The 24,460-nt window shown below is 36.6% G+C and overlaps 1 protein-coding gene across 1 annotated transcript in view; it reads left to right on the forward strand.

Annotated features, from left to right (window-relative positions):
- SPAG17 (sperm associated antigen 17) overlaps window positions 1–24,460 on the forward strand; it is a 219,517-nt gene that overhangs the window by 86,911 nt on the left and 108,146 nt on the right. Inside the window, exons 14-18 of the mRNA XM_030869317.2 lie at window positions 1,301–1,528; window positions 1,624–1,839; window positions 8,981–9,042; window positions 9,601–9,714; window positions 17,301–17,455. Coding sequence (XP_030725177.2) covers window positions 1,301–1,528; window positions 1,624–1,839; window positions 8,981–9,042; window positions 9,601–9,714; window positions 17,301–17,455 — 775 coding nt within the window. The remainder of the gene's footprint in view (window positions 1–1,300; window positions 1,529–1,623; window positions 1,840–8,980; window positions 9,043–9,600; window positions 9,715–17,300; window positions 17,456–24,460) is intronic.

The raw sequence follows: 24,460 nt of genomic DNA on the forward strand, positions 1-24,460 counted from the left end.
CTGTTTCTAACTGCTACAATGGGTAATCCATAAAATCAGGAGTTCATTGATTTGTTTACTGCTGTGGTCCCTTTACTAAAGTCACTGGCAACTAGTAGGTGCTCAAAAAATATTTGTGAAATGAATGAATGAACAAACTTAATTCTGTCACTTTTAACCACTTTCCTGTCCCTCTTCTGAATTTCCTTGTATTTTTTCCAAAAGGAACCTTCCCGCTGCCCTCACCTCTGTTGGAGAGGAAGTGTAGGTGACCTCTGATTCATTGATCTGTCACTATCATTTCGCCTTCCCTCACTGAATTCCATGGTTATTTGTTAACACCTACCTCCCACCTCTATCTTCAACTTCTAAAGCACAAGAACCAAATCTTTTCTTTAAATCTCAGGCAAAGAAAAATACATAGAGTACAAAGCCTAATACATAGAAAACAAAAACAGGTGAGTGAGTGAATGCATGAATAAATGCTATAAAAGAATAAATACACAAGTTAATATAGCCCCTTGAAGGCTGATAACCTTTAAAGTAAAATTATGCAAAGTACTGTACCAGTTCATTGGGTGGAAAGAGGACTTTTCTTAGCCTGAGTGAACAGAAAAGCCTACTGAACATAACAGCCTATGTTAGACTTGAGTGAGTGATTTCTCTGTTTTAAATTACAACCACAGCAAAAGGTGCTTTTGCTTAAAAATGACGTTTTCTTAATTTATTTATTGAAGTATAGTTGATTTACAATTGTGTTAATTTCTGCTGTACAGCAAAGTGGCTCAGTTATACATGTACATTCTTTTTTACATTCTTTTCTGTTATGGTTTATCCAAGGATATTGAATGTAGTTCCCTGTGCTATACAGTAGGACCTTGTTGTTTATCCATTCTATATGTAATAGTTTGCATCTACTAACCTCAGACTCCCAGTCCATCCCTCTCCTACCCCCTCCCCCTTGGCAACCACAAGTCTGCTCTCTATGAAAAATGACAAGTTTTAAATATATTCAACCAATGTGATACCCCGGAAAGTCCATGTGAATTAATCTGGACACCTAATATTCATTCAGCTACGAAGCAGTTTGTGAGCGTTATCTTAATAAATTATATCTTGATTGTGCAGCTTTCTTATTATTAGTTACCTTTGGTATTTGTTGCAGAATTGTGGAGCCCGTGTGTAAAGTCAGGTCAACACCCATCATGGCGTGACTCCTTTGTCATTTTGGTGGACTGACTCCCTCGTTGTCCCTCTTTTAGCCCTGTACCATGTGGTAATAAAGAGCATTCCTAGCAGCACTTGTCCTACTTTCTTACAGAAGTCTTGAGCTGGAATGAAGTAGAACGAGCCTTCAAAGTGTTTACTTTTGAGAGCCTGAAACTCTCTGAGGTTGATGAAGAAGGGAAACTAAAACCTTCTAGAATGATGTATGGGACAGATTCTGAGATGTTCAACATACCATGGGACAACCCTGCCAGATTTGCTAAACAGATAAGGCAAAAGTACATCATGAAAATGAATACCCAAGAGACCAGACAGCGAACAGGTACACTGCCTGGAAGGAACAAAAAGTATTCTCACATTGTATGATTGTCCATTTGTCTAGCATTGTATCTTATGGATCCTCTCTACACTGCCTAGATAGTGGAATCAAAGACAGAATTTTATTTCTGGATCAGAATTGGTCAACATCTATGCAAGATGATGAGATCAACAAAGAACCTTCCGATCCTAGTCAGCCTGATACTAACAATATGAAGTATTCTGACCTGGATAATAGGAAATCCTTAGACTCTGATTACAGAGAACCATCAGAGCAGAAAAGCTTGAAGTCGCAGCTCCAACCTGAGCCTTTGAGTAAGTAAACTTGTGTCTCTGTGTGTGTACATGTGTCTATATGTGTGTGCGTGCGTGTGTATAGACGCTACTAGAGAATGTATAAACCAAAAAAAAAAAAAGATTCAAGATGCATTATTTAAATGCCTCCCTATTTCAGTTGAAAAACTGTTTAATATCTAAATTATTTGGTTAATTAAACTTTGTTACTGAGTGTTGTTAGTAAGTCCTCATTATTTTAAAAAAAATTTTTATTGAAGTCGAGTTGACTTACAATGTTTCTGATATATAGCAAAGTGATTCAGTTATATGTGTGTGTGTGTATATATATATATATATATATATATTCTCTTTCAGATTCTTTTCCTTTATAGGTCGTTACAAGATATTGAGTATAGTTCCCTGTGCTATACAGTTGGTCCTTGTTGTTTATCTATTTTATATATAATAATGTGTATCTGTTGATCCCAAACACCTAATTTATTCCTCCCCTCCCCAAGTTTGTTTTCTATGTCTGTGAGCCTCTTTCTGTTTTGTAAATAAGTTCATTTGTATCATTTTTTAGACTCCACATATAAATTATATCGTATATTTGTCTTTCTCTGTCTGACTTACTTCATTTAATGTGATCTAGGTTCATCCATGTTGTTGCAAATGACATTGTTTTATTCTTTTTTATGCCTGAGTAATATTCCCGTGTGTGTGTGTGTGTGTGTGTGTGTGCGTGCGTGTGTGTATACCACATCTTCTTTATCCTTTCATCTTTCAATAGACATTTAGGTTGCTTCCACGTCTTGGCTATTGAAAATAGTGCTGCTATGAACATACGAGTGTGGGTATCTCTTTGAATTATAGTTGTGTCTGGATACGGTATATGCCCAGGAGTGGGATTGCTGTATCCTATGATAGCTCTATTTTTCGTTTTTTAAGGAACCTCCATACTGTTCTTCATAGTGGTTGTACCAATTTCCATTCCCACCAACAGTGTAGGAGGGTTCCCTTTTCTCCACACCCTCTCCAGCATTTATTATTTGTAGAGTAAGTCCTCATTATTTCAACCTTTTTTTTCCCAAAATATAAAACCTCTTAGTCCACTCTTACCTTCATAAATGTAGTGCAGTGAACATAATTAAAACTTTCATCATTAGTATTTTACAAGGCTATTGTGATTATTTGCAAAAATTATTAAAAATTAACTGCAGTAACATAATGAACTGCCCAGTGCAGAGCTTGGTACAAAATCAGTGCTCAGTGAACATCGGTTCCCTTCCCTCCTCCTCATGGCTTAGGCAGTTACTCTCATTCTAGAATAAAGCATAATAAATATTGTTGTATTAGGAGGTATAGAAGCATAGAAGAATATTAGGCTAAATTTTTATTGAGCTGTCTTACACACAACTGATTAATTTCTTAAAATACACTTCTGTTATGTCCCTGCTTATAACCTTCAGTGGCTCCCTACTACCTGCAATATAGAACCCAACTTCTTGGCCTGCTTTACGTGCTTCTTCAGCAGTACCAGATTACTTTTCCCAAACCCTTTCTACTTTTTCCCTTTTGCTCACTTATCCTATGCTCTAGCCAAACAGAATTAGGCCCTATTTCCTCTAGGCAGCCTGCTCTTTTCAATCTCTGTGACTTTTCCCCACAATACCCTCCAACTAGAGTTCTCTTTTTGATTATTATTAGGTTTGAATGGTACCTCCATGAAGCTTTGTTACATGTGTACACCAGGAAATGCCTCCCTTACCATTCCATATGGTCATAATTAATCTATGCTTCCTTCATGGCATCAGTTATCGTTTCCTATTACTTACTACCATTATTCATATGCCTATATTAAGGCCTCCTTAATACTATAGCTTTTTAGAGGTCATAAGTATGTTTATCTTAAAAATATTAATCATATACTACATCAGAAAACAAGTCCTAAAACAATTTTTCACAGATCAAAACTACAGAGTATGCTCTCAAACCACAAAGAAATTATGGAAAATATAGATGCAATAGGTAGAACAAATAAAATGAAAAAGTTTAGTTCTTTGAAAAGATTTTTTAAATTGAGAAATTTTTTTACAAAAGGCTGATCACAAAAAGAAGCATGAATAACCATATTAGAAATAAAGGTGTATCAGGAATAAAAATATTAGGAATAAAGAAATGGACTTCCTTTTAATCCTATAAAAATTTAAAAGACAGTAAAAGGATATAAACAACTTTATTCCACTAAGTCTAAAAATGAAATGAGCAAATTACTAGAAGAGTATAACTTACTAACATTCACTCAAGAAGAAATAGAGAACCTGAATAGTCTTGTAACTATTTAAATAAATTAAATCAATAATTTAAAATCTTCCCAAATAATGTCATTGGCTAGTGATATTCAATGCTCAAAAAAAGAAATAGTTCTAATCTTAACAAAAATTAATTCCAGGAACTATAGAAGGGGTATTCTCTCCCACTCATTTTATGAAATTAACATCAGCCTTATAATAAAACTGTCAAAGATAGTACAGTAAAAGAAAATTATAAATCAAAGTTATTCATGAACATATAGGCCAAAATCCTGAATAAAACATAAGCAAACTGATCTAGCAATATACAAAATGATAATAATCAAGTACAAGTTTTTATAACGAGATTGAAGGAAAAAACATACATTGTAAAATCAACATCATTTATCAATTAACACAGTAAGAAAAATATCTCAATAGATGCAGAAAAAGCACTTAAAATTCTATAGCGATTTATGAAGTCAATTTAACAAACTAGCAATAGAAAGAAAATTTCTCTACTTTATAAAGGTTATTTTTAAAATTACTATAATAAACATTATATATCAAGATGAAAAGTTAAAAGATTTCCCTGGATCAGGAGACTATCCACTGTAAACACTCATATTTAGGATTACACAGGAGACGCTAGCCAACTCAGTAAGGCAAGAAAAAGATAATATTGTAAAGGTTGAAAAGGAATAAACAAAACTGTTATTATTTGTAAATAGTGTGTATGTAGAAAACCCAAAATAATCCACAAAAGAGAGTCAGGAATAATATGCAAGTTTAATAAAGAAGTGTGATTGTGAAAGAACGTGCATAAGATGTCTGGAGTGCTGGGACTTTTCTTTATCATTATTCATTATACCAAGCATTTATGTTGTTTGTACTTTTCTGTATTATATTTCATAATTTTAAAAAGCATTAAAAAATGGTCAGTGCCACAAAAGAATAGGTGTTAAGTCAGTATTGACTAAATGGTCATCTTACCATGTCATTTACTTAAATGAGGGTAGAAGAGGAAGTCATCAATGGAGTGGAATTAGGGAAAATCTCCTTGCCTGTTAGCAGAGCAGATAAGTGAGGATGAAGGGGACAAAGGAGGGAGGGAGATAACATTTATTTAATATTGCCTGCTATATTCCAAGCACTGTGCTATTTTACATATATTAACTAATACTTTATATAAACATCAAGCCTATGAGGAAGTTACTATTAGCCTAATTCTGAAGACAAGGAAACAAAGACTCAGAGTGGTTAAGTAACTTTTTCAACCACATACAAGCAGGAAGTCAGGATTCCAAAGAGGGCTATCTAACTCCAAATCAATGCTTCCTCCACTGTGGCTGTCTTGTGGCTTCCTCAGTTCCAGAAATTCCTTGCGATGCATCTGATAGTTTAGCCATATTCATAGTCTCTTCTTCATGGCAACACTTAACCTGATTTTGTTGCCTTCGGGTCTTCCTAGGGCTGGTTCCTTACCATTAGGGCTGGTTCCCTATTTCTCTGTTCTAAATACCCTTACCTATTAGCCCAGCTCACAAAAAATTAAGCCAAATAAGTTAGCCTGAGATGTTATGGTATTAGTGAATCCTATGGGTCATTTTTTCTTTTAAATACTTTATTTATTTATTTGGCTGCACCTGGTCTTAGTTGTGGCATGCAGGATCTTCCTTGCGGCATCCATGATCTTCCTTGCAGCATGCAGGATCTTTAGTTGGGGCATGCGAACTCATAGTTGCAGCATGTGGGATCTAGTTTCCTGACCAGGGATGGAACCTGGGCCCCCTGCACTGGGAGTGCAGAGCCTTAGCCACCAGACCACCAAGGAAGTTCCAAAGAAGTCATTTTGAGTTAATGTAGAGCCAGGGTAAGCCAGGAGAGATATAAGGCCTGAGGGGTTTTTTTTTTGTTTTATTTTGCTTTTTTAATTTTTTTAATTTTTTAATTTTTTTTTTTTTAGAGCAGTTGGTATATAGTTTTTTCTCAGGCAACTTTTGCCACCTGGTGGTCAAACCACATAAGTTGGTGTTCTGGATTCTGGTGCAAAGTAAATGTTTATAGCAACTCCCTAAATCATCAAGGCTGAAAATGCTGTGATGGACAGTGTATCCTAGAGGCCGAGCAATCATGAGAGCTGAACCCTGTAAGGGTTGGCCTGTAAGGGATTCTACAGGGTGTAGGCTGGTCTACATCAAGAAACTGTTACGTTTGGGTGGGGGAGGGCAGCTGAGCCTTGGTTCCTCACTGCGGCTGTTATATGTAAGGGAATTTTTTGTTGTTGTTGCTAATCTTTTTTTGCTTTTTCCCCTAACCCTGAGTCACATTTCTAAAGCATCGACTTTAGATCTCTTTAAACAAAGCAGAAATTGTTCATGTATTTCCTGCACAACCATCTTAGCATCAGATATATATAAAAGCCTGTTCCTGGACATGAAGAGCTGAGTATTTGTGCTTTTCTCAACCAAACATCCATCTGAGACTGTTTTTGAACTTGACAGGGCCTATTGGATATTTATGAAAAACCTGAGAGTTGATAACTGTGAGGCTATAGGTTTAGATGTGCCCTTTATGCTTGTTGGGTGTTTTTTTAATAAAGTAACTGCTTTGCAGAGGGATCTTGTTATCTCTAAAGTAAAACAGATTAGGAAAGTTGTTTTTCAAAGGAATGAGAATGCATCCATTTCCAGATGTGTCAAAAACTACTGAATCACACTGTCAAGGGATTATGCGGTTGAAGGGAGAAATCAGGAAGAAAGAAAAAATGACTCTTGCTTTACTATTAAATAGAGAGTTCACATTAGTCTTAGAATGTTCTTTCCTTTGACAAAATAACTGGTGCACAAATTTTTAGAACATATTTTTTAAACTGGAGACTTTTTTCTGCTGGATCCTTAGACACAAGAGGGAATATCAGATCTCCCGGAAATCTGGCAGCCCACAGAATAGAATAATTTTTATTCCACAGATTTCATATCAATTGCTTCAAGGACACATGGGACATCATGGTCTATTTAGAGTTATAGTTGGCCTGAGTTTTCTCTTGAGTGGCTGTATTTATATAAATACTGAATTGTCTTTATAGTTTTCTTCTAAATCAAAATGGAACATTCATGCTGTCACCCTCACCAGCCCAAGGCGAGATGGAACTAGTAGTAAAGATATAAGTAGCTATGCTCCTAAAAGCAAGGAAAACATTGACCTATCCTGCTTAGACGTAATTAACTACTCCCTCTAGAAACCCAGATATGGTTCTCTTTGCCACAGAATGAAAACTTAAATCTTATGCTTACCCCCAAATAAGCTTTTGTTGTAGGATTTCTTCCACATTTCTTCTCTCTCTATGTGGCCCTGTATTTATTTCCAGTTTCAGTATATGGTATAGATTTCTCTCATTCAATCAAAAAATATATATATTTACTGAGTTCCTAGCATGTGTTGGTTGCTCAGAATTCAGTTAGGGAAAATAAGATAAAGTTCTTATTCTCCAGGAATTCACATTTGATATGGAGAGACAGACATAAACAAATATTATTAGGCACTGATAAATACCATGATCAAAAATAAAGCAGGATAAGAAGCAGAAGGCTTTTGAGGAGGTGACATTTGAGCAGCAATATGAATGAAGTAAGGGTTTGAAACAGATGACTATCTAAGGCAAAGCATGCCAGACAGAGAAAAGCAAGTTCAAAAACTTCAAGACACAACAAGCAAGCCGTGAGTCTGGTGTGGAATGAGCAAGGGAGAGTGGAAGGAGATGTGATTGGAGAGTTAAGCTGGAGCCATTTCATATATGACTTTGTAGGGATTAATTTGCTATTATTCTAAGGGTGATAAAAAGTCCGGCTGGCTGTTATTCAGCAGCATGACAGGTATGTTACAAGATTCACACCCTTACTCTATTACTTTGGTCAGATTTGGAAAATGCTATGTACTTTATCCATTTCTTTGTTAGGGATTCACAGTCACAAGAGCATGTTACAAACTCTGAGACATTCACAGTAAAGATGTCTATCCACGTGAAACATATATCATAGAACTCTTCTGTGTAACATTTGTTAACTTTAGTAATTACTGAAGCATGGTGATTCAGAAATCAACAGCATGATTCTGTTTCCTCTCTGTCCATTTATATGGCTGTTTGCTCGGTACTCAAGAAGGATATCATAATCCCAATTATCATATAAGTCTACTGTTTGGTCACAGGGAGAACTGATGTGCGTGACTCACATTGGTCCATGGTATGGGGCAGTGGAGTCCAGCTCCCGATTCATTTTATTCATTTAACTAACTTTTTAAAACTCTATAAGTCTGCAGATGCCCATTAAATGGGTTTAAAATTAATAAACAATTAATGAATGGAAAAACTCTACAAGATGGTATATAGTATTATTTTTTCTGGTAGGAGTTGCCTTTATCTGGTAGTTATCCTTTCCATACATCCCCTGCCCCTGTCCTAGTTTGTCACCCATAAGATATGACCAAGAAGTTTGAAAAGCCTTTGTGATAGCTGCCAGCATGACAAGACACAACAGTGTGTAGTGAGCAGTTGACATAGTTTAATCAGTAAATATTTGCAGCTTGTAAGGTAAAGGGACATTGTTAGAAGTGAGCCATACAGTCTGAAGGCAGACTATCTAACATGATTTAGGAATGTATTGTATAGGAAGCTGGGTTCTTTTCAAAGGACTTAGCATAACTTTTCTAGGTAGACACTGATTGAGAATTATTGACACAGACACCTTTTTGGAGGCAAGAAACATGCCTTTTAGGAATTACCTTTTCAGCACAGAAACCTAGATCATATGGCAACAAAAATGCACAGCGTTGACTAAAATGAGAACAAAGCCCAAACACAACTGGATGTTGGTGTCTTTGATTTACAGAGCGGACCATGAACAATGAGATCAAAGATAAAGCGGTCACGAATGCTGATCCTCTTGAAAAGGTAGGAAATTATTATTATAAATGTGTAGATGCAAGTAAGATGATCTGAGAAAACCATGAACTAAAAAAAGGAGAGAGAGAAGCTTAGCAGGAGAATGCTGATGCTAGAGGAGAAGGGATTATTCAGACATCCCCTGACCAGCTCCAACTGGAGAGAAAGGAGTTAATTTCACCAGCCGCTCAAGCAAAACTTCCAGGCTCCATGCTCCTCTCTAGACAGTGTGGCTTGGCAACGTCACGAACACCTGCTGACCATACAGCCATGTAGAACTAATGCTGTCTTGAAGTGAGTTCAGAAAACCTGCCTATAATTGCTAACAGGACTCAGAAGAGTATAACCTAACAATAAAAATATTTAGATTATGTTGCCCATGAAAAAAAAGTCAAAGGCATACTCTTTCTGGCAGCAGTTCTCTTAAAGTGTTGCCATATGGATTTATACATATGCAGATTTCCCCAATTAGATGGAGTGCATGCTGGTTAGTTGATGGAGTCCAAGAGGGCTCCGTTTGGACTTAAACAAATTAAGGCTGAAATTGGATTCCTATGATTTTTTTAGAAACCCAAGAAGATGACTGTGGAAGCAGAGTTAGAGGACATAAAGAAAATGCAGCAACGCAATCTAATGGACTGGAGTTTTACTGAACATTTTAAGCCAGAAGTTCTGCTTCAGGTATTAATGGTCTGTGAGTCTCTGGAAGACGGTCAGATGGGCCTGGAGAGGCATGGTGTGATTTAGAACAGTTCACTTCTAGGTCACTCTCAGATCTAGTTCAGATCAATACTCCCATTTACTTCACCTATAAAGTGAGTTTAATCCCAGATTGAGCTTTGCATGCCCAAAATAGTTTAAAATATACTTTCTAAAAGGATGTTTTTTATAAAGTCTTTTAAGGAAAAAATATAGATATGCATGACTGTTGCACATGTTTTTTTTAAAAAAACATAGTAATAAAAGTAAGACATTGGGAAGCAACCTTATTTTCCCCCATATTGCCTGGCAGTTCTCTTCAGTTTTCGCAACATTTCCAAGTATTTTCTGATACAATTAACGGGTCAATGGAAGTTGTGATAGCTAACATTTACTGAGCACTTACCATATGCTAGTCAATGATTAATATGTATTATTAGCTTATTTAATCTCTTCAATAATCCTGTGAAGTAGAAACTATTTAAATAGTAGAAAACTGAGGCACCTTGACCAACAGTAACTTTTGTCCAAGGTCACATGGCTGATGAGTGAGAGAAGCAAGATACGAGCCCAAGAAATCCAGCCCCAGAACTTGTACCCTTAACCACTATGCAAAATAATGAGTAACGCTAAAATGAACTTCTTGTTGCTTTTACGTTTTATGCAAAAACCTGTACTCTTTTGTTTTACCTTTTTAATTTCAATTTTACTTTTATCAAAGTTTTACATCCACATTTTTTAAACATCTTTATTGGAGTATAATTGCTTTACAATGGTGTGTTACTTTCTGCTTTAAAACAAAGTGAATTAGCTATACATATACATATATCCCCATATCTCCTCCCTCTTGAGCCTCCCTCCCACCCTCCCTATCCCACCCCTCTATGTGGTCACAAAGCACCGAGCTGATCTCCCTGTGCTATGCGGCTGCTTCCCACTAGCTATCTGTTTTACATTTGGTAGTGTATATATGTCCATGCCACTCTCTCGCGTCGTCCCAGCTTACCCATCCCCCTCCCCATGTCCTCAAATCCATTCTCTACGTCTGTGTCTTTATTCCTGTCCTGCCCCTAGGTTCTTCAGAACCTTTTTTTTTTTTTTTAGATTCCATATATATGTGTTAGCATACGGTATTTGTTTTTCTCTTTCTGACTTACTTCACTCTGTATGACAGACTCTAGGCCCATCCACCTCACTACAAATAACTCAATTTCATTTCTTTTTATGGCTGAGTAATATTCCATTGTATATCTATGCTACATCTCCTTTATCCATTCATCTGTTGATGGACACTTAGGTTGCTTCCATGTCCTGGCTATTGTAAATAGTGCTGCAGTGAACATTGTGGTACATGACTCTTTTCAAATTATGGTTTTCTCAGGGTATATGCCCAGTAGTGGGGTTGCTGGATTGTATGGTAGTTCTATTTTTAGTTTTTTAAGGAACCTCCATACTGTTCTCCATAATCATCCACATATTTTTAAAGCCAAAAAATTGTATAAAGAGTCTTACGAAAAATAACAGCTCCCACCCACTCCCATGCCAAAATTCCCAGAGGTAAAAATCTTCCAGGTATTTACCTGTTTCTTTTGTTACTTAATTGTCTCTCAGTAACAAGTATATTTAGTCTTAGTTTTAGTTTGGGGCATCATCATCAATTAACTCCTTCTTGAGAAGACAGCTTGCCCACCCTCCATATAACACACACTCAGACACATACACACACACACAAACACACACACGTGCACATACATTCATTCATACACTCCTACCCTCACAGCAGCATTTCTCCTTGCCATTCTCCAACACTGTTAACTATATCATAATTTTTGGTTAGATTTCAAGATTTACCTTATTTCAATTATATGAAAACTATTCACAACTGAACTGTATAGTATTCTATGATTACATTTCCTTTTCATTTGTTTAGTTTGTTATTCATTTATCATTACTACCCCCCAAATTCTCTACCAAAGAGTAAATCTCCTTTCAATCCATTCAGACCTAACAGGTATTCTATCAATTTTGTTGTCTAAGCAATGCCTTTCCTGTGTGCTCTCAACTTCTGGTTGCCCTCTACTTGTCTTCTGGGTTCACAGGGTCACACATGAATAGGAATTTTGCCCAAGGAGGGACCAGGAACTGAGTCTCACCCATAACTGATTTTGAAGATATTTAGGTAAAATTTGGGCCTTAGAGTTGATGCTGGAAGGGGTTAAAACTTTGAGGGATATTGGGATTGGGTGAATATATTTTACATATCGGGAGGATATGAATTTGAGAGGCCACAGTGTGGATTGTTATGTGTTCAACAGTGTCCCCGAAAAGAATTTTTAGAATCCTTACACCAGGACCTAAAAGTGTTACCTTATTTGGAATTAGGGTGTCTAAAAGATGTAATCAAGTTAGGATGAGGGCATTATGGTGAGCTCTAATCAAATATGACTGACATCCTTGTAAGAAGAAGAAAATACCAAGTAAAGACAAAGACACACAGGGAGAATATTTTGTGACCAGAGAGGCAGAGATTAGAATGAGGCAGATGCAAGCCAAAATACACCAAGGATTGATGGCCACTGCCAGAAGCTACAAAGCAGCAAAGAAAATTCTACCAATTTTCAGAGAAAGCCTGCTGCACAGCTGTGGTCCTGCGATCTCCCTTCACTATCATGGCCACGTCCTTTGCCTCTATTTCCAGTTAGATACTCTGTCCTCTGAATCCCATGTTATCCTCTCTCTTGGGTTACTCTTTTTGTAGGGGACTGTCTCTTCAAGTTGCTTCCATAAATTTTTGAGGCATTGGATGTTTGAAAGTATCTTAATTCTATCCTTACATTTGACTGCCAGTTTGGCTTTACATAAAATGCTAAGTTAAAGGGTACTTTCCTGGACTTCCCTGGTGGTGCAGTGGTTGAGAGTCCGCCTGCCGATGCAGCAGACACGGGTTCGTGCCCCGGTCCAGGAAGACCCCACATGCTGCGGAGCGGCTGGGCCCGAGAACCATGGCCGCTGAGCCTGCGCATCCAGAGCCTGTGCTCCGCAACGGGAGAGGCCACAACTGTGAGAGGCCCGCGTACCGCAAAAAAAAAAAAAAGTATTTCCCTTTGACATTTTGAAGGCATTCTTCAATAGTCTTTTAGCTTTCCAGATTGTCCTTGAGAAAAAAGAATGAAATTCTGATTCCTGATCACTTTAGTCTGTTTTTTTTTTTTTCTTCTCTCTGTAAGGTTTTTAAGATTTTCTCTTTGTTCCAGTGTTCTAGATTTCCTGTTGATGTGCCTTGGTATGTGGTTCTATTCCTCATATTGTACTGGGGAGCCCAGTATAATCCAGAGACTCCTGTCTTTATATTCTGGGAAATGTTATACAATCATCACTCTAAATCATCTCCCCTCTGTTTTTTTTAGTCTTTCTTCCTGAAACTCCTATTATTCTGGTGTTGGACTTCCTGGACTGAACTTCCAGTTTCTTTACCTTTTCCCTCCTAGTTTACAACACCTTTTCTTCTTATTCTGGAAATATGGCTCTGCTTTTTCTATTGGGTCTTCTGTGTCTGTTGTTATAATGTTAATTTCTTTAAGTTCTATTTATAATTAAAAATTACCTTTATAGAGCACACTGTTCGCATTCCCTGGTACCATATCTTCTCTTATCTCTATGAGGATATTAAAGTCCTTTGAAGTCATAGTGTCTTCTCCCTGCATTGTCTCTTTTCCTCAAATTTTTTTTTTAACTTTTCGTTTTTGGGGGGAGAGGAGGGGAGATTTTCATTTTTCATATTGGAGAATAATATCTAATGGTATTTGCCTCTTTGTTCATATTAATGAGACACTAAAAATATGATAGGAAGTGCTACCTGAGGTCAGGGTAGAGGGAAGTTGTCAACAACTGGACTTCGTTGTTGGGTAATTTGGCTGGGGGGTTTTCTTGGGAGACCCATCAGTGTTAAAGTATTAGTTCTGTACTCTTGGGCCATTTAGAGTCTCCAGGAAGAAAAGAAAAATCTAATCTCCTGTCTTCAAGATATAACTTACCAGCCAGGGTTTTAGGAGCTGAGTGTTAGAGGGAAAGAGTTTAAGGTGTCTTCCCACTCAGCTTCCAGATCTGCGTTGTCCAATGTGGTAATCACTAGTCACATGTAGCTTCTGAGTACTTGAAATGTTGTGAGTTAAAGTGAGATGGGCTGTAAGTAGGCTATACACTACATAAGTATAGCTATATAAATGCTGTGCACACCAGATTTTTAAGGATTTAGTTGAAAAAGAAGGTGATACATTTCATTAGCAATTTTTACATTGATTACATATTGAAATGATAATATATTTTTGACATATTAGGTTAAATAAAACATACAGTTATAATTTTACCTCTTTAAAAATATGGCTACTATAAAATATGGCTACTATAAAATTTTATATTACACACATGGCTCACATTTGTGGCTTACCTTATATTTCTCTTGGACCATGCCAATTTAGACTTTTACAGAATTCTCTTTTTTCTGTGGTATAGGTCTCCTTCAGTGGTGCCTAGGGTCCCTCTTCTTAGAATCCACAGGGTCACCTTGTGTTGGTAATAAATCTCCCTTCTGCTGAGGTGGGAGACGGACAGTCCCCCGGCTGCTCAGGACTGTTGAGGCTTCTTAAAAGACTTCCTATTTTCAATGCCACTTTCACTCCACTTTCAGAGGTACCTCACTCTGCCATTTCTTAAGCCTTTCTGTATTTCTGCACACAGATAAAGTTCCGTCTGGTCTCTCTTAAAACTACTCTTAGGATTTGGCTTTCCATGTTCTGCTAAATCTGTTACCACTTATCCTTCTGCTTTCTACCTTCTAAAATGCTGTTGCCTTTGTCTCCTCTTCTGTGGCCTTCAACTTTGTGATATTAAAACTCAAAATTTTTACAGTTCCTTTACTGAGGGGTTAGGGAGTACATGTGTTTAATCTTCCATTTTTAACTGGAAGTTCACTTCAGACTATTTTGATTTAGCTCTGTCCTTCCCACTCCATGAAGCTTCACTTTTCAAGGTCACACATAATTGTCCTGCCAAACCTAAATGAACACTTATCTCTGTTCATCTTCCTTGACCTTTTCATTAACAAAGCTGATCCATTCCCTGTGATACACTCTTCGCTCTTGGTTTCCAAGACACCATACTGGATTCCTCCTCAGTGCTCCATTTGGAATTTTGTCTAATACTTCTCCTCCACCTAACATCTAAATATTGAAGTGCCTCAAGTCTCAGTCCTGAATTGTCTTCTTTCCTCTGTAAACATTCTTTTAATGATTTCATCTTTTATATATGTCTAACCCTAATGACTCATAGAATTTTATCTTCCAAATTATCTCTATCTTGAGCTCCACATTACTGTCCCTACCTCTAAATTCCACTTGACTTTCTGATAGGCCTCTTAAATATTTAGTGTCCCACATGAAGCAGATAATTTTCCCACCTAAGCATGTTTCTCCCCTCATCCATCTCAGAAAATGTCACCATCAAGCCAAAAGGCTAAGAGTCATTCCTTACTTCAGCTTTTCCTTTGTCCTGCATGTCTGATCCATCAAGTTTTGAGGGTATAATGTCAAAATATATCTTCAAGCTCTTCACCATCTCCACTGCTCCTACTTTAATTCAAGTACCATCCTCTCCATCTACTGTAATATCCTCCTAGTCATCAGCCTGCTCCACTCTTGGTCCATGCCAATCCCTTCTGTCCATATCAGATGTTCCATCAATTTCATCTTCTTAGACACACATCTCTGAACTACAGAATTCTCTAGAAAAATCTTAATCAGATTTTGGAGAAAAATCTTACCTATCTTGTTCATTTTGTTTTTCTAGAACCTACATGGTGCCTGGCACATAGTAGGTCTTCATTTTTAATGAGAAAAGTAGTTAATGAGAACAACAATATTAATGCAGAAAAATAGGTAAAAGCCAAGTGTTTAAAATTTATTTTATTGGAGTATAGTTTATTTACAGTGCTGTGGCCAAGTTTTTAAAAAGGACAGGAAATACATTGTATGAAAGCTTATCAAATATTAAGAACAGCTACAGCTCTGAGAAACTTAGTGCTATTAGCAAACAAAATGCAGTAATTTATTAAAAAAAAAGAAAACATAATGTACAATTTGAATTTTCACAGGAATGTAAAGTTGAACACTAGAATATCTATTAATAAAATTTAACACTTTAACAGATTAAAGAATAAAAAAGAACACCTAAATTGATGCAGAAAAATCATTTGATATGATTTAATAGTCACTAATGATTAAGAACTCAGAGCAAACTAGTAACAGGAGGAACTTTTCTAACCTAATAAGGAGTATTAGGTTACATAAACCCTACAGCAAACAAAACAAAAAACAAAAACATACTTAATAGATGTCTACCCCAGCAGTCAAAGTAAATGTGGAAACACAAAGATTGTGGAGCTCTCTAATACAAGGAAGAATACAGGTTCATCAGAAATAAAAATATTTGTTTTTTGGACTTAAAATATGAAAGGAATTTGCCAAAAAAAGTAAAGTAATGGATAGCACCCCACATAGCAAAATTTTTTAAATGCAAAAATATTTACCACATGTGTGTTTCTTGTATTGGCTCTCAGGGAACAGATGTAAAAATTTAAATGCCACTTCATAAAGACACTCATAGAGGACACTAGATTGGGGAAGTACATATATTATTTTAGTTATGCTACCAGTGTAAAATTGAAAGCAAAAGTAAAACAGTCCTTTCCTGACATAATGTGCAATTCCATGCCTTCAGATCATCTGAAAGGTAGAGAACAGAAAGCTGCCACCACCGAATTGATATAGACAAGAAAAACAAAACCCCACAGCTGTCTAATTGCTTTCCTTATGCATATATTTCTTTATGTTGATTGGCATAAGGAAAAGGCAACAGGACAGCGAGCTGCCTACTCTGCCCCTCTGTTTGTGGCTGCAGTTGCAATGCTGAAGATAGAATGTTTTGGAAAGGGCCAGGGATAGAAGTCATGTAGAAACAATATCAGGAGGACCGCTCACAGCATGTCTCTGTACTACAGCGTGGTGTAGTGGAGAGCACTGTGTGGAGTGTGAAATGTGACATGTAGAGTCGAAAGACTGGTATGAGCCCTGGCACCAGAACTTAGGGACTCCATATTCTTGGACGAGTATCTTATCCCCTCTTGACCACAACTGATGCTGAAAAATGCAGCTTTTAATATTTTGAAATGGAAAAAATAATCATACCTATTTATCTGGGGCTTTTATGATGACAAAATGAGATGATCTATATGAAGGCATGGAAAACGTTAAATAAAAAACTCCTAGACTTAATTATTATCTCCCAGCGTTAATGAAGAACACTTGAGCAAATGCCTCTATGCCTTTAGCCTAGGATTTGTTTTTCTTTAAAAGTTGCTAAAATGCTCCTGAAAACGTCTGCCATCTATGCTCTCACCTTGACTAACATCATGGAGATAAGTGGAGAAAAAGAAGGGGGCAGAGAAATGCCCTAGCAGGAAACCCTTCTCTTGGGATAAAAAGACACAACAATGGATTTGTTTTGATTTTCAGGTTCTTCAAGAAGCCAATCAGCAATACAAGTGTATTGATTCTTATTACCACACCCAAGATAACGCTTTACTGTTGGTCTTTCATAATCCAATGAATTTGCAACGTCTGCACTGTGAACATTGGAACATTGCTCTTCACTCTAATGTTGGATTCAGGTAACCAACTTAGATAGTTTGGTTAGTTAGTTGTCTTAGCTTAGTTTGCTAGTTACCTAGTTTTTAGTTCTTATAGCCTAAGCTGGGTGGTTAAACTTGATAAAAACATTTGTGTGATACTATAGATTCAATTCAGCTCACCAAGTTGAATGTGTGTGCCAGGCACTGTGATAGGCATTGAAACTATCTCCCCAAGGAAGACAGATGTCATTCCCTATCCCATTGAATCTAGTGGGGATATTACTAAATTACATTTGATTCATTTAGACTCCAATAAAACAGCCTCTGAAAGATTTAAAGTAGGAACTACAAAACATGACATTCTGCATGCTGGTTTGTGGTAACTCCACTTGATCTAGGGAAGACTCAAAAGTAGGGCAGTTGAGTGGCACATGCAGTCAGGTTCCCAGCAAACTGAGGCCTCTAGGAATCAGTGATTTTTTTTTCTTCCCAGATCCTTATTCCATTGCTAACTTAAAATTTTGCTTTCTCTCCTTATTAATAATGAGGACTTTTCATTATTTTTCAATACTGGTTAATGTATGTTCAGTATTTATTATTTGTATAGAATTGTTTTAGTCCTAAGGGATACAGAAAGATAGGACGAACATGGTCCTGTATAATAATTGGGGAAATAGGTTGTGTGCATACATGGGAACACACATTTTAAAGTCATGAGATGATTTTTCAAAATTAAGGCACACAACAGATGTACCACAACATACATGGTTGTGTGCATACATGGGAACACACATTTTAAAGTCATGAGATGATTTTTCAAAATTAAGGCACGCAACAGATGTACCAAGCTAATATCTTAAACTGTGCTTTTCTTTGTTTTGTTTCTCATTCCAGTAATTATATTTTTCATTTCTTTGCCGACTAGGACTTCCAATACAATTTTGAGAACATCCTTGTCTTGCTCTAGGTTTTGAATATTCATCTATTAAGTATGTTTTTGCTTTTGTTTTTCTGCTGTAGGGTTTATGTAAATACTCCTTATTAGGTTAGAAAAGTTCCTCCTGTTACTAGTTTGCTCTGAGTTCTTAATCATAAGTAACTATTAAATCATATCAAATGATTTTTCTACATCAATTTAGGTGTTCTTTTTTATTCGTTAAAGTGCTAAATTTTATTAATCGATATCCTAGTGTTCAACCTTATTCCTGTGAAAATCCAATTTGTCCATTATGATATCTTTTTTTATAAATTACTGCATTAGGTTTGCTAATAGATTATTTACAATATTTGGACCTGTATTCGTGGGTAAGACTCAGCTATAATTTTCCTTTCTTTAAACGTTCTTGTCTGGCTTTCGTATTGGGATTTTATTAGCTTCGTAAATTAATGGGTGGATGTTCTGCTTTTTCATTTCTATTTTTTGATTTTCTGAATGAGTTTGTGCAAGACTAAGATATATGTTCCTTTGGCATATGGTAAAACTTCCAAATAAGAATATCTGGACTTGGGATGATGTTTAATTACTGATACAACTTCTGTCATGGTTATTAGACTCTTCGGGATTTCTATTTATTTATTTATTTACTTATTTATTTATTTTAACATCTTTATTGGAGTATAATTGCTTTACAATGGTGTGTTAGTTTCTGCTTTATAACAAAGTGAATCAGCTATACATATACATATATCCCCTTATCTCCTCCCTTTGGCGTCTCCCTTCCACACTCCCTACCCCACCCCTCTAGGTGGTCACAAAGCACCGAGCTGATCTCCCTGTGCTATGCAGCTGCTTCCCACTAGCTATCTATTTTACATTTGGTAGTATATATATGTCAATGCCACTCTCTCACTTCGTCTCAGCTTACCCTTCCCCCTCCCTGTGTCCTCAAGTCCATTATCTACATTTGAGTTTTTGTTCCTGTCCTGCCTCTACGTTCTTCAGAACCTCTTTATTTTTTTAGATTCCATATATATGTGTTAGCATACGGTATTTGTTTTTCTCTTTCTGACTTACTTCACTCTGTATGACTGACTCTAGGTCCATCCACCTCACTACAAATAACTCAATTTTGTTTCTTTTTATGGCTGAGTAATATTCCATTGTATATATGTGCCACGTCGTCTTTATCCATTCGTCTGTCAATGGACACTTAGGTTGCTTCCATGTCCTGGCTATTGTAAATAGTGCTGCAATGAACATTACGGTGCATTTCTCTTTTTGAATTATGGTTTTCTCAGGGTGTATGCCCAGTAGTGGGATTGCTGGGTTGTATGGTAGTTCTATTTTTAGTTTTTTAAGGAACCTCCATACTGTTCTCCATAGTGGCTGTATCAATTTACATTCCCACCAACAATGCAAGAGGGTTCCCTTTTCTCCATACCCTCTCCAGCATTTACTGCTTGTAGATTTTTTGATGATGGCCATTCTGACTGGTATAAGGTGATACCTCATTATAGTTCTGATTTTCATTTCTCTGATGATTAGTGATGTTGAGCATCCTTTCATGTGTTTGTTGGCAATCTGTATATCTTCTATGAAGAAATGTCTATTTAGGTCTTCTGCCCATTTTTGGATTGGGTTGTTTGTTTTTTTCATACTGAGCTGCATGAGCTGCTTGTAAATTTTGGAGATTAATCCTTTTGTCAGTTGCTTCATTTGCACATATTTCTCCCATTCTGAGGGTTGTCTTTTCATCTTGTTTCTGGTTTCCTTTGCTGTGCAAAAGCTTTGAAGTTTCATAGGTCCCATTTGTTTATTTTTGTTTTTAGTTCCATTTCTCTAGGAGGTGGGTCAAAAAGGATCTTGCTGTGATTTGTGTCATAGAGTGTTCTGCCTATGTTTTCCTCTAAGAGTTTGATAGTGTCTGGCCTTACATTTAGGTCTTTAATCCATTTTGAGTTTATTTTTGTGTATGGTGTTAGCGAGTGTTCTAATTTCATTCTTTTACATGTAGCTGTCCAGTTTTCTCAGCACCACTTATTGAATAGGCTGTCTCTTCTCCACTGTATATTCTTGCCTCCTTTATCAAACATAAGGTGACTGTATGTGCATGGGTTTCTCTCTGGGCTTTCTAGCCTGTTCCATTGATCTATATTTGTTTTTGTGCCAGTACCATACTGTCTTGATTACTGCAGCCTTGTAGTACAGCCTGAAGTCTGGGAGCCTGATTCCTCCAGCTCCATTTTACTTTCTCAAGGTTGCTTTGGCTCTTCGGGGTCTTTTGTGTCTCCAAGCAAATTGTGATATTTTTTCTTCTAGTTCTGTGAAAAATGCCATTGATAGTTTGATAGGGATTGCATTGACTCTGTAGATTGCTTTGGTAGTATAGTCATTTTCACAATGTTGATTCTTCCAATCCAAGAACATGGTATATCTCTCCATCTGTTTGTATCATCTTTACTTTCTTTCATCAGTGTCTTATAGTTTTCTGCTGTAGGTATTTTGTCTCCTTAGGTAGGTTTATTCCTAGGTATTTTGTTCTTTTTGTTGCAGTGGTACATGGGAGCATTTGCTTAATTTCTCTTTCAGATTTTTCATCATTAGTGTATACGAATGCAAGAGATTTCTGTGCATTAATTTTGTACCCTGCTACTTTACCATATTCATTGCTTAGATCTAGTAGTTTTCTGGTAGCATCTTTAGGATGCTGTATGTATAGTATCATGTCCTCTGAAAACAGTGACAGCTTTACTTCTTTTCCAATTTGGATTCCTTTTATTTCATTTTCTTCTCTGATTCCTGTGGCTAAAACTTCCAAACTATGAATAATACTGGTGAGAGTGAGCAACCTTGTTCCTAATCTTAAATGGACATGGTTTCAGTTTTTTACCATTGAGAACAATGTTGGCTGTGGGTTTGTCATATATGGGCTTTATTATGTTGATGTAAGTTCCCTCTATGACTACTTTCTGGAGAGTTTTTTTTATCATAAATGGGTGTTGAATTTTGTTGAAAGCTTTTTCTGCATCTATTGAGATTATTATATGGTTTTCGTCTTTCAATTTGTTAATATGGTGTATGACATTGATTGATTTGCATATATTAAAGAATTCTTGCATTCCTCGGACAAACCCCACTTGATCATCGTGTATGATCCTTTTAATGTGCTGCTGGATTCTGTTTGCTAGTATTTTGTTGAGGATTTTTGCATCTATGTTCAGCAGTGATATTGGCCTGTAGTTTTCTTTTTTTGTAACGTCTTTGTCTGGTTTTGGTATCAGGGTGATGGTGGTCTTGTAGAATGAGTTTGGGAGTGTTCCTCCTTCTGCTATATTTTGGAAGAGTTTGAGAAGGATAGGTGTTAGCTCTTCTCTAAATATTTGATAGAATTCACCTGCGAGGCCATCTGGTCCTGAGCTTTTGTTTGTTAGAAGATTTTTAATCACAGTTTCAATTTCAGTGCTTCTGATCAGTCTGTTTATATTTTCTATTTCTTCCTGGTTCAGTCTCAGAAGGTTGTGCTTTTCTAAGAATTGGTCCATTTCTTCCAGGTTGTCCATTTTATTGCCATATAGGTGCTTGTAGTAATCTCTCATGATCCTTTGTATTTCTGCAGTGTCAGTTGTTACTTCTCCTTTTTCATTTCTAATTCTGTTGATTCTTCCTCTTTTTCTTTATAAGTCTGGCTAATGGTTTATCAATTTTGTTTATCTTCTCAAAGAACGAGCTTTTAGTTTTATTGATCTTTGTTATTGTTTTCTTCATCTCTTTTTCATTTATTTCTGATCTGATAGTTATGATTTCTTTCCTTCTGCTAAGTTTAGGGTTTTTTTGTTCTTCTCTCTCTAATTACTTTAGGTGTAAGTTTAGGTTGTTTATTTGAGGTGTTTCTTGTTTCTTGAGGTAGGATTGTATTGCTATAAACTTCCCTTTTAGAACTGCTTTTGCTGCACCCCATAGGTTTTGGGTCATCATGTTTTCATTGTCCTTTGTTCCTAGGTATTTTTTGATTTCATCTTTGATTTCTTCAGTGATCTCCTGCTTATTTTGTTTAGCCTCCATGTGTTTGTATTTTTTACATTTTTTTTCCTGTAATTGATATCTAGTCTCATAGCGTTGTGGTCGGAAAAGATACGTGATATGATTTCAGTTTTCATAAATTTACCAAGGCTTGATTTGTGACCCAAGATATGATCTATCCTGGAGAATGGTCCATGAGCTCTTGAGAAAAAGTGTGTTTTGTTGTTTTTGGATGTAATGTCCTATAAATATCAATTAAGTCCATCTTGTTTAAGGTGTCATTTAAAGCTTGTGTTTCCTTATTTATTTTCATTTTGGTTGATCTGTCCATTGGTGAAAGTGGAGTGTTAAAGTCCCATACTATGATTGTGCTACTGTCAAATTCCTCTTTTATGGCTGTTAGCATTTGCCTTATGTATTGAGGTGCTGCTATGTTGGGTGCATAAATATTTACAATTGTTATATCTTCTTCTTGGTTTGATCCCTTGATGATTATGTAGTGTCCTTCTTTGTCTCTTGTAATAGTCCTTATGTTAAAGTGTATTTTGTCTGATATGAGAATTGCTAGTCCACCTTTCTTTTGATTTCCATTTGCATGGAATATCTTTTTCCATCCCCTCACTTTCAGTCTATATCTTTCATTAGGTCTGAAGTGGGTCTCTTGTAGACAGCATATATACAGGTCTTGTTTTTGTATCCATTCAGCCAGTCTGTGTCTTTTGGTTGGTACATTTAATCCATTTACATTTAAGGTAATTATCAATATGTATGTTCCTATTACCATTTTCATACTTGTTTTGTTTTGTTTATGTAGGACTTTTCCTTCTCTTGCGATTCCCGCCTAGAGAAGTTCCTTTAGCGTTTGTTGTAAAGCTGGTTTGGTGGTGCTGAATTCTCTTAGGTTTTGCTTGTCTGAAAAGGTTTTAATTTCTCCGTGCAATCTGAATGAGATCCTTGCTGGGTAGAGTCATCTTGGTTGTTGGTTTTTCCCTTTCATCACTTTAAATATGTCCTGCCACTCCCTTCTGACTTGCAGAATTTCTGCTGTAAGATCAGCTCTTAACCTTATGAGGATTCCTTTGTATGTTATTTGTTGTTTTTCCCTTGCTGCTTTTAATATTTTTTCTTTGTATTTAAATTTTGATCATTTGATTAATATATGTCTTGGCATATTTCTCCTTGTATTTATCCTGTATGGGACTCTCTGCACTTACTGGACTTGATTGACTATTTCCTTTCCCATATTAAGGAAGTTTTTAACTATGGTCTCTTCAAATATTTTCTCAGTCCCTTTCTTTTTCTTCTCTTCTTCTTCTGGGACCCCTATAATTTGAATGTTGGTGCATTTAATGTTGTCCCAGAGGTCTCTGAGACTGTCCTCAATTCTTTTCATTCTTTTTTCTTTATTCTGCTCTGTGGCAGTTATTTCCACTATTCTGTCTTCCAGGTCACTTATCTGTTCTTCTGCCTCAGTTATTCTGCTATTGATTCCTTCTGAGAAATTTTGATTTCATTTATTGTGGTGTTCATCATTGTTTGTTTGCTCTTTAGTTCTTCTAGTTCCTTGTTAAATGGTTCTTGTATTTTCTCCATTCTATTTCCAAGATTTTGTATCATCTTTACTCTCATTACTCTGAATTCTTTTTCAGGTAGACTGCCTATCTCCTGTTCATTTGTTTGATCTGGTGGGTTTTTACCTTGCTCCTTCATCTGCTGTGTATTTCTCTGTCTTCTCATTTTTCTTAACTTACTGTGTTTGGGGCCTCCTTTTTGCAGGCTGCATGTTTGTAGTTCCTGTTGTTTTTGGTGTCTGACCCCAGTGGCTAAGGTTGGTTCAGTGGGTTGTGTAGGCTTCGTTGTGGAGGGGACTAGTGCCTGTGTTCTGGTGGATGAAGTTGAATCTTGTCTTTTTGGTGGGCAGGACCACATCTGGTGGTGTGTTTTGGGGTGTCTGTGAACTCAGTATGATTTTAGGAGGCCTCTCTGCTAATGGGTGGGGTTCCCATCTTGCTAGTTGTTTGGCATGGGATGTCCAACAATGGAGTTTGCTGGTCGTTGATTGGAGCTGGGTCTTAGCATTGAGA

The sequence above is a fragment of the Globicephala melas genome, chromosome 1 (assembly GCF_963455315.2).
Source record: "Globicephala melas chromosome 1, mGloMel1.2, whole genome shotgun sequence".
NCBI lineage: Eukaryota > Metazoa > Chordata > Mammalia > Artiodactyla > Delphinidae > Globicephala > Globicephala melas.